Source organism: Corvus brachyrhynchos, unplaced genomic scaffold (assembly GCF_000691975.1).
Source record: "Corvus brachyrhynchos isolate BGI_N302 unplaced genomic scaffold, ASM69197v1 scaffold47, whole genome shotgun sequence".
Taxonomy (NCBI): Eukaryota; Metazoa; Chordata; class Aves; order Passeriformes; family Corvidae; genus Corvus; species Corvus brachyrhynchos.
This window is the reverse complement of record NW_008239292.1, coordinates 955,902-965,816: the sequence shown is the minus strand read 5'-3', so window position 1 is coordinate 965,816 and position 9,915 is coordinate 955,902. Positions and strand designations below refer to the sequence as shown.

At 59.3% G+C, this 9,915-nt stretch overlaps 1 protein-coding gene and 1 long non-coding RNA gene across 2 annotated transcripts in view; one reads left to right on the top strand and one right to left on the bottom strand.

Moving 5' to 3' along the window:
• Window positions 1-6: 6 nt before the first annotated feature.
• On the top strand, window positions 7-3,353 carry LOC108448244. Its single transcript, XR_001864054.1, has 2 exons — window positions 7-340; window positions 488-3,353. It is a non-coding gene; the product is annotated as an uncharacterized LOC108448244 (long non-coding RNA).
• A 2,784-nt stretch (window positions 3,354-6,137) lies between these two features.
• PHB (prohibitin) overlaps window positions 6,138-9,915 on the bottom strand; it is a 6,055-nt gene continuing 2,277 nt past the window's right edge. The window contains exons 3-7 of the mRNA XM_017740498.1: window positions 9,755-9,915; window positions 8,967-9,109; window positions 8,551-8,667; window positions 7,781-7,876; window positions 6,138-7,163 (exon numbers count right to left, since the gene is read on the bottom strand). The exon at window positions 9,755-9,915 is cut by the window's right edge and continues 1 nt beyond it. Coding sequence (XP_017595987.1) covers window positions 6,951-7,163; window positions 7,781-7,876; window positions 8,551-8,667; window positions 8,967-9,109; window positions 9,755-9,915 — 730 coding nt within the window. The 3' untranslated portion in view covers window positions 6,138-6,950. The remainder of the gene's footprint in view (window positions 7,164-7,780; window positions 7,877-8,550; window positions 8,668-8,966; window positions 9,110-9,754) is intronic.

The window sequence follows — 9,915 nt, the reverse complement described above, 5'->3', positions numbered from 1 at the left end:
TGTGGTACTGGGTCTGGCGGCAGGTTCCGTTGTTGGCAAGGACAGACCTGGTGGCCATGACTGTTGATGCTCCCGTAGCTTGCGTGGCTGGCGTGGCTGGGGGGGGGTGTGTGGGGGGGGGGGGGGGGGGCGGGGGGGGGGGTCGCCCCGGCTCCCCCTCAGCGGGGCCGCCCGCTCGTCCGTTACTCCGCGCGGGTAATTAACAAGCCCGCTCTAATTAGCAGAGCCAGGTGAGCCGGGCAGGCCGTGGCCGCGCTGCGGTAAGCCCGGCTTGAGGCCTCACGGAGTCCTGGGGATGGCTCCTGCCCTCGGAGGTGACGGAGCTGCCCCTCAGGACCAGGTAAGGCCCCAGCGCCTCCTCAGCGAGGCCCCGAGTGATTTGCAGGAGCCTCAGCAGTCGGGCCCTTCTGTTCCGGTGCCAAACCCCAGCTCCCACTTGCTCAAATCTTCCTCTCCCCTTAACACGCTAATGACTACTTAACTCCAGCCTGCGGTTTCTTGATTACACCCTGATGAATGAGAGCGATGTGACAAGGAGCAGCACCTTCGGCAGGTAGTTGGTGACGGGCGTGGGGCTCCTGAAGGTCGGGGCCGCTCCTTCGCAGGCTGGCCCTGCCTTTTCCAGGTGCCACCTCCCCTAGGAAGCTGCAGAGCCTCGGCCACAGCCCCAAAACCACTGCTGGGGCTGTGTAGGAGGGGACAGCGCTGCTGTGGTTTGGGTTTGGCAGCCGTGAAGGAATTAGTGAGAGCAGCAGGCACCGAGAGGGGGAAGGGCACCAACCCCTTTGGCAGCGCTGCTGTTTGCCGAGGACTTCGGGGCTCTCTCTTGCCGCTTTGAGCTTTGAGTTCCTTTCCTAAATCCTTTAGTCCACAATCCCTAGCTGTGGTTTGTTTCCTCATCTGCAAATGCCCCCCTGCCCCCAACAGTGTAGGGCACTGGATTTGAGATTCTGCCAAAAAATCTCGGCGCCCTCACTCCCCCGGAGTTAGAAATACCAAATTCCAGAGGGTTTGACTTGCTCTGGATTCCTGAGCATAAACCCCAGATCTGAGCTCCCTGTGCAGAGCAGGGATTGGAGCTCTCAGAGGCAAATTCAGGCCCAAGTTAAAAGGGCAGGGAAGGCTGGGGAAGCCCCGGGGTGGGATCAGAACAATGCTCCCAGTTTTCCTCCTTGCCCCAGCTATCCCTGGAGCAGGACAGGACACGCTGACCCAGACCACGGGAGCTGGTGCTGCCTCACCCAGTCCAGAGCTGTTCCAATCTCTGCTGGAAGCGGTCACCTGGAAGAACCTTGGAGTGTGTGGACACTGCTCCATCTGAGCCCAGCGCCCCTGGGCAGTGCAGCCTCTGGAGGAAAAGCAGGGAGATGATGTCAGGGCAGCTGCTGCTGCTGGACACCTCCGTGGATGTGGAGGATGCCAGGTGCTGGAATTCCCTGCCTTAGAGCGGGAAGGAGGAAGTACACCGGGGATTTTTTGTTCCTTGGAAGGTGAACGCACAAGAAGCAGCAACAGAGCCCCTCTCCCAAAGGTGGGATCTCAGCTGAGGGACGACGTAAAACAGAGGAGCACAGAGGAGGAGCAGAGCCATCAACCACTTCCACAGCCACCAAGGGGATCAGATACAAAAATCTCTGGGTTCCTGGCGTGATGGAAATAAGGGACTTGTCCTCCCAGCCCTGCTGGTGTCCCTCCAGCACCGGGGGTGGCCCAGGGAAGGGGCAGCTGCTGAGAGACTTTTGCTGTCCCCACGCTGTGGTTTGTCCCCAGGGCACCCAGCAGGGCACACTCCCCTGTTGCTGCTTGGCTGAGGCAGCTGACAGCTCCACGGCCCAGTTCCCACAGGGAATCGCTCTCCCCATCCCTCCCTGGGATCCCCAACACGTCGGGCATGGAGAGAGAGGGAAACCAGCCCCGAGCAGCCCCAGCCCCGCAGCTCTGCTCTGAGCACACACCTGCCCCAGAGCCAGAGATCCTTATCTGCCCCATTTCCTCTGCTGCTGGGTGACATCAGAGGCAGCTCTGGCCCTGCTGTGGCTCCTGGTGTCCTTCTCCCCTGCATTTTCCTTCTCTCCAGGTGTAACCAGAGTGGGAAAAACCCTCCTGTGTCAGGTGAAGGTGACACAAATCATCATCTGCCCCCTGAGCCCCTGCAGTCTCTCAGCTGTGGGTGACATTGGCTTCCCCTACAAACCAGATTTTTTTTGTCTAAGCAGCTTAGGGCCTTTCAGGGTGAAAAGTACAGCAAAAGTAGGAGAACGTGCTGGCCCAGGGGCTGCAGACACAGCAGAACGTGGTGCCACCCACCTGGGGGTTTTTCCTGGAGGCCTGGCTGCTCTGGGCTTGCTGAGGAAGCAGATGGGAGCTGTTGCTGCTCAGGGAGCAGCCCTGGCGCCGTGGGCAGGAGGAGCTCACACAGAGGTGAGCAGATGGCCCCAGCTGGAGGTTGCCGGTGCTGTGGGCAGGGGCCGGGGCTCTGCCAGCCCGGGGGCTCGGGGCCGCCTGCTCTGGGTGTTTGACACGGCTTTAGGGCTGGAATGCTCTGGCAGTGCCCAGCCCCGCCGTGCCACGTGAGCTGCGCTGCTCAGGGGCCCAGCTCAGAGCTCTGGGCCTGCCTCATCCCCGTTCCTGCTGGGAGGATTCTTGGGAAAACTCCTCCTCATGGAGCAGCACTGGCCCTTCTTCACCCTGTGCCTGGTGCTGTGTGAGGCCTCCGAATCCTGACAGTGCTGCCTTAGGGACAGCCTGCACCAGCAGGACTTGACACAGCTGGGACAATTTCTCCTTACCCAAAAGAGAAGAGTCCTTGGAGCTTGGTGCTGCTCAAGGATCCTGGAAAGAACAGGCTCTGCGGAGAGAAACTGAGGCACAGGTGCTGCTGACACCTCCAGCTCTGCAAGCCAGCCAGCCAGTCAGGCTTTGTCTTTCAGATCTCCTGCTCAGGATGCCCTGGAGCGATGGGAGAGGAAGCAAAAGGGAAACAAAGGGGTTTTCCTGCTGGATTTTGCCACAGGAAGCTCTGTGCTGTCCGAGGGAGCCGGGCCACCGTGCTCAGAGGCACCAGGGCTTTGAGGCCGTGTCACTGCAGAGGAGAAGTTCAAGCAGAGGAAATTCCTGTTCCCGTTTTCCTTTCCCAGTTCAGTGGAAAGGCACAATTAAAGATTAATTGCCTCCAAATAACAGAGCAGAGCTCACACCCACCAGCACCTCCTTGTGCCTGCGATCAGAGGCAGCTCCGTGTGGGGGTTGTTCACTTTTCTTTGGGGTCCTGGGGGCAGGGGAACACGACTGCGGGATCAGAGCCAGCAGCCTCTGCATGAACACCACCAAAAAGTAAAATTTCCCTTTGGTTAGCCTTGGCTTTGTGCTTTTTTTTTTTTTTTTTCCCCTTTTTTAGATTCCTCCTGAGGGAAGTTCTAAAGTTCATGCTGGAGCAATTATTAAATACAAACGTCACTGCAGCAGGTGCTGGACGTTTCTGTCCCTGCACTAAAGGACGCCCTCTGCTCACATCGGCATCAGAGGAGTGCAGGAAGGGTCCTTGGCCTTGGCCAGGGTGAGGAACAAACTGGTTTAACTGGAGTCCTTTCCATTCCCACCCCATCTTCCCGAGGCTCACCCTGGAGCCAGGATGTGCCGGGCTGAATTCAGCAGCTCTGATGGAAAACAGGCCCAGGAGGAGCAGCTCAGCCCCGCTGCCAGCCGAGGAATCCTGGATCCAAACTTGGCGCTGAGCGTGGCTCCCCATCTCCCAGCCTGCCCTGGGCTGTTATTCCTGCTCTTTTCCACGAGCCCTTCCTCCCGCACTGCCCCTGTTTTTCAGGGTCCCCTTGGACATCAACAGCACAAAGGAGGCCGTGAGGAAACTCCTCCCAGTGCCCTGCTCTCCCCACGCTGCCAGCTCGCTCCGGGGCACGGATTATCCCAGCCTCGGGACCTGCCTGGCCCGGGGAGGCTCCGGCCCGGCTGCAGCAGGAGCAGGTGCCCCTTTCCATGCCCAGCCAGGCGGGTCCCGGCTGCTCCAGAGGCTGCTCCCCGTGCTCCTGGCCGTGTCCTCCTCACGCCAGGCAGGCCAGGGTGTCTGCCACAGAGCAGGCTCGGCTCAGGGAGGGTGAACACAGAGGAAATCAGGCAGCTTCCTGTTTGTTTATGGGGAACAAAAGCCTGGCTGGCTGGTCTGAGCTCCCTGCCACCAGCAAGGAAGGAAAAAGGGAGGGAAAAGTCTCCCAGGAAGCAAAAACCAGTCTGTGCTGCCATTAATCACTGAAAGCACAGAGCTGCAGGGGAACAGCTGCCAGGCTTTTCCCTCCAGCACGGATTAATCACCACAACAACGTTCTGGACCCAAAAACTCAAGAGCTGTTTCCTGAATTCCAGCTCAACCAGCTCGCACCTCCGAAGCCATTCCCAGACATTCCTGCAGTTCCCGAGGGAGCCAGGTGAACCTCTGGGAAAGGAGGAAAGCTCGGAGCCCTGCAGGGCTGGGGGGAAAACAGGAATTTGGACCTTTCCGAGTGCTCGAGGAGTGGAAACCTGAAGCTGGAAGGGGCAGCAGAGGGTTCTGAGGAACCTCAGGCAGCTCCTGTGCCAGCTTGAGCTTCTCCTTCCCCACCTGGAGACTCCGTCCTGGCCAGGGTGACCTCGGGGCTCTGCTGTCGCCACGGGTGGCCACCTCTGGGCCGATTGCTGCTGCCACCTGGTGGGAACCAGCCCGGCCCTGCTGCTCCTCGGGGTGTCCCCCTGAGCCTGGAAAAGGGCGCCTCGGGACAAGGCACCTCTGGAAAAGGACACCTCTTCCCATCCTTCCTGTCACGGCGAGCAGCAAAGCTGCACCTCCGCCACTCACCCGCACAACACCCCCAGCTCTGCGATGTCGGTGCCAAACGGGACAACTGGAGAAACACAGAACAGCTGGGGTTGGAAGGGACCTCTGGAGCTCCTCTAGTCCCAGGCAGGGCCACCGGGAGAGCAGCTGGAAGATGGGAGGGTCCAGGAGCACCTGGTGGGATGTTGGTGTGAGGGAGAGCCGAGAGGAGGGCACTGAGTGCCCTTTGATGGGGATTAAAAGCTGTCAGATACACTGAATATGGGGAGTTTGGGCAAACAGGTGGCAGAAAGGGAAAGAACCAGGCCAGGAAAGCATTCCCAGGCTCCCCAGGGAATGGGCACATTCCCGAGGCTGCCAGAGCTCCAGGAGCTTTTGGACAATACTCCCAGGGATGCACAGGGTGGGAGTTTGGAGTGAATCGAACCAGGAGCTGGGCTGGATGAGCCCTGTGGGTCCCCTGTAACTCAGGACATTCCATGATTCATTTGGAACCCCAGATCTCTCAGCAGAGGAGAGAAAAGGGAACGTTTGTAGGGAGAATCACCCCCAAAAGCCAAGGAAATGGCGAATAATCGGCCCCAGGGGCCACCGAGGGAGCCTCAGGCACCTCCTCCAGAGGGGCCAACAGCAAAGGCAGCAGGAAATGCTCCCCACTCCCTGGAAATGCAGAGCCCCGGGAGCTGGGAAGGGATTGCAGCCACACTCTGCAGAGCCCAACACCTGGAGCGCGAAACTGAGAGGGGAACGCAGGAAACGCCGTGGGAGGGTTCAAAAGGAGCCTTGGGAGCCGAGTGGGAGCTGCCCTCGGAGCGTCTGGAGCGGGAGAGCAGAGGAATAAAGAGCTCCAGAGGGGAAAGAGGTCTGGAAGTTATTTGGGAGTTGTGCACCCGACTCAGCTGCCTGAAACCCCGTGTGAGCTCAGGCACCTCATCACCGCTGCAGGCAGAAAGGGCAGGAGAGGCTTCCCAGGGCTCCAGAGGCTGTAGGGGGGATGTGGAGAGTGAAAGGAGCCCGCACTGCACAGCAGCACCCTCAGGGCAGCACTGACACCCGGGCCAGGCCGTTCCTGAGGGACACCAGGCCCCGGGTGAAGCCCAGGATGGTGCCAGGCTGGAACCGTGCAGGGAAAAGGCTCCACAGTGCCACTCTTACCTCTTTTTAAAACTCACAGGCGAAGCTTTGAAGCTGTCGGGATCAATCCCTCTTTGCCTGTGCCAAGACTCTTCCCAGCTACCCCAGCCCGTGCCCCACTGACCCCGACCTCCCTCTCTCCTGAGACAGCAGCAGAAAAAGAAGCAGCAACCCACGGTGCCACCCTTGGGACTGTGACATTTATTGAAGGCTGGTTACACAATCACACCCATCACATCCTCCTCACAGTTCAGCTTCCCTCAGTAAAAGGAGCATGGATGGAACAGAGGATTTCTGCCCGAGCCTCGGAGCAGCGAGGGGCTGCGACAGGAGCCCACGGGGCAGGAGAGGGGGACGGCTCAGGGGGAGAACGAGGAGATGTTCCGGATCCAGGAGGATTTCCTGCACAGGAACTCCCCTCTCCACCGTGCCAGAGGGGATCTCTGCTCCTCTCACCCAGCGCCGCGGCTGCCACAGGCACAGCAGAGCCCCTGCCCCAAGCTGAGGTGTCCCCTGGCTCTCAGGTGACACCTGGAGAGGACTGGCTTGGCTGAGGGCCCTGAGCACAGCTGTCCCACAGCCCAGGAGGTGTGGGATGGCCCCGGCCAGCCTGAAGGCACTGAGGCAGCTCTGAGACCTGATCGATGCAGCACCCAGAGCCAGGGACTCACCTGGGCTTCATCCCAGGACAACTCTGCTCCTGGTGCTCAAACTGCCTGGAAAGGGGCACTTCCCAAACCTCCCCGAGCCACTGAAGCCACCGCTGTGACCGCCCAGGGGAGGAACCGCAGGCCTGGTGTCGCGAGCGTTCGCTTTTATTTGATTACCCATCCCAAAATCCCTCCAACTGCCAAATTTCCGTTTCCTCCGCGAGGAAATTGCAATGATTTTTTTTTTTTTCCTTTCCTTTCCTTTTTTTTTTTTTTTTTTTTTTTTTTTTCTTTTTTTGTTTTGTTTTGCTGTTCTTCTGCTGGCGTAGGCAGGGGCTGGCTCACTGTGGCAGCTGCAGCAGCACGGACTGTCCCGAGGGCAGGTAGGTGATGTTGCGGGAGCGCGAGAGCTGGTACGCGATGTCCTCGGCCGCCTCCAGCTTGCGCAGCTCGATCAGCCCGTCACCCGCCGTGGCCAGCGAGTTGGCAATCAGCTCTGCAGCCTTGGAGTCACCTTCTGCAGAGATCACCGCCGCCTTCTTCTGCTGCTCAGCCTGCGAGGAAAACGGGGAAGAAAAGGGGCGGGCAGCGCAGGAAGCGAGAGCGGAATGAACGGACGGAACTGCGCCGCCCCACCCCGCGGGGGTTCCCCCCTGCCAGGGTCAGGATAAAATGGTTCTGGTTTAGGGTTGTGTTCTTTAAACTGGTTTGCTGCAACTCTGGGAAAAAACAGAAGCCAATTTGGCTACTGTGGGAAAAGAAAAAAAGCCAATTTCAAACTGAATTTCAAGCTGGTTTTTGACCCCATCCATCCCACCCGGAGATCCCGATTATTTTGCAGTCCCTAGGGATGCTCCCAAACCCGGAGCTCTCCAGTCAGCTGAAATCTGAGATGACACAACAGCCGTTAATCCCATTCTCCTGCTGGAGACTCCCAGAAATCCTCCAGTGCGAGTCAAAGCAGCTGGAGTGACCCAGGAACAAGCAATGAGCACGGCCGCAGGCCGGGGTGGAGAGAGGAGCCTTCTCCAGCTGGGAGTAGGTTTATGCTGGATATTTGGGAAAACGTTTCTGTTCAGCATTCCAGGAAGGCTGGGACAGGATATTCAAAGGAAAAACCCCTGGAGTGGGAAGGAGAGGCAGCCCCAAGGTTCTCAGAAGGACAGGATACCTTCTCCACGATGAACCTGGCGCGCTCTGCCTCCTGCTGCGCCACCTGCTTCATCTCCACCGCCTCCGTGAACTCCTTGCCAAAGGTCAGGTGGGTCTGGGGGGGACAAACCAAACAGGTCACGGCAGGGACAGATCCCAGCAGCTCTGGGATGGGGACGGAAACAAACTGGGACAGGTGGGGATCCCATCCCCATCCCCATCCCCATCCCTGTCCCGGTGTGCTCAGCCTGCTGCCACCTCCTGGATGGGGCATGGGAAAGCTCCAGAAACAAAGTGTCCAGGCTGCCTCCTGCACCTCCCTGTGCTCCCAGCAGGAAAACCCCAGGCAAAGAGGGAGAGGTGTGCAAGCCTGATTACAACATTTAACTTACAAAGGGATAAATTGAACTTATAAAGGGAGGTGGGAGGGCAGAGCTCCCTCCTTGGGTATCTCAGCAGGTTCCAGGAGGAACCCTTTGTAGGAAAAGCTGCTGTCCAAGTGGGGATTTTCACTGCTGGTGCTTCCTGTGGAGCTGCTGCCAAATCCCAAACCACCTGCAGCGCCATCCATCACCCTCAGCAGCATCTGCTCCTGGTGGAGCTGCAAAAGCCCTGCACAGGGAGGGCTTGGACACCCAGGGGCCACCAAGGGCTGCCCAAGGTCGCAGGGACAAAACCAGAGCTGTGACCCCGGCATCCTTCCAAACACAGTGTCCAAATGTCCGAACGTCCAGCCCACCATCCTCCGGCCACCCTTCTCTCCAAAGGGGGAAATGGGAAAACTCTCACCAAGGACACGTCGTCCAGGATGAGGCCGAAGGTCGCCGCTCTCTCCGTGAGGTCCTCGCTGACCTGCCTGGACACCAGCTCCCGCTGGGTGATCAGCTCCCCGGCGTCAAAGCGAGCCTGCAACGGGCAGACACCTCTGGCAACGGGCAGCGGCAGGACACGGCCTCCGGCTGCACCAGCGTGGACAGCAGGAGGTCTTTCCCCACCAAAAAGGGCTGCCCAGGGAGGTCTGGAATCCCCATCCTGGGAGTGTCCAAGGCCAGGGTGGACGGGGTGTGGAGCCCCTGGCAGGGGGTGGAGCTGGAGGAGCTTTAAGGTCCCTTCCCACCCAAACCAGGCTGGAATTCTGCGGTTCCAGGGCACAGCACATTCCCCACTCCCTGCCAGGGCAGCGCAGCAGCTCAGGGCGTGCTCACCACCACAGACTTGAGGATCTCGGTGGTGATGGAGGGCAGCACGCGCTCGTCGTAGTCCTCGCCGATGCTGGTGAAGATGCGGGGCAGCTGGGCGGTCACGGGCCGGAACAGGATCCGCAGCGTGATGTTCACGTTCTGCAGGTCTGGGGAGCAGCACAGGGTCAGCGAGGGACCTCTCCTCTCCAGTGCAGCAGGAGGAGGAGGAGGAGGAATAAACTCCCCAACTTGGGTTTGCCAGAAAAAATGAGTTGGTTTCACTCCCCTTTTTCCCCTGGGATCCAACTGCGCTCTGCTGTAAAGGGAGAATTCGAACCCCACCTGTGTCACCTGCTCCAGGTGACCCTGCATGAGCTGCAGAGCTCAGGAGGTCCCTTCCAACCCAAACTCCTTGGGGTTCAGTGATTTACAGCACCAAGGGAAGAGTTCTTTAACCCGTCCTTTATTAAAGAGATCAAACCACTCCTGACTGTTCCGAACACGTGGGATCTCCACGGAATCAAGGAGCGGTTGGGGTTGGAAGGGACCTCTGGAGATGACCCAGCCCAACCCCCTGCCAAGGCAGGGTCACCTGGAGCGGGTGACACAGGTGGAATGTCTGGATCCAGAGAGGGACACTCCAGGCCCTTCCTGGTCACCTGTCCAGTGCTTGGTCCCTCAAAGTGGAACTCGTTTAACGTTTCTGGCCCTTTCTCCACAGCCTCGGCTTTAGGACCACAGTTCCACATCCAGCAGGGTAAACCCAAAGCCCTGGATCCCCTGGATCCGGTGTCCCCGGGGCCAGCACCCACCTTTGCTGCCGGTGATGACGGGGATGTTGCGGGGCCGCGAGCGGCAGTCGAAGATGATGGGTTTCTGCACCCAGGGGATCAGGAAATGGGTCCCTTCTCCCACCACCACGTCCTGGACCCCCCGGAACCGGTCAAAGATCACAGCTCTGTGTCCTGCATCC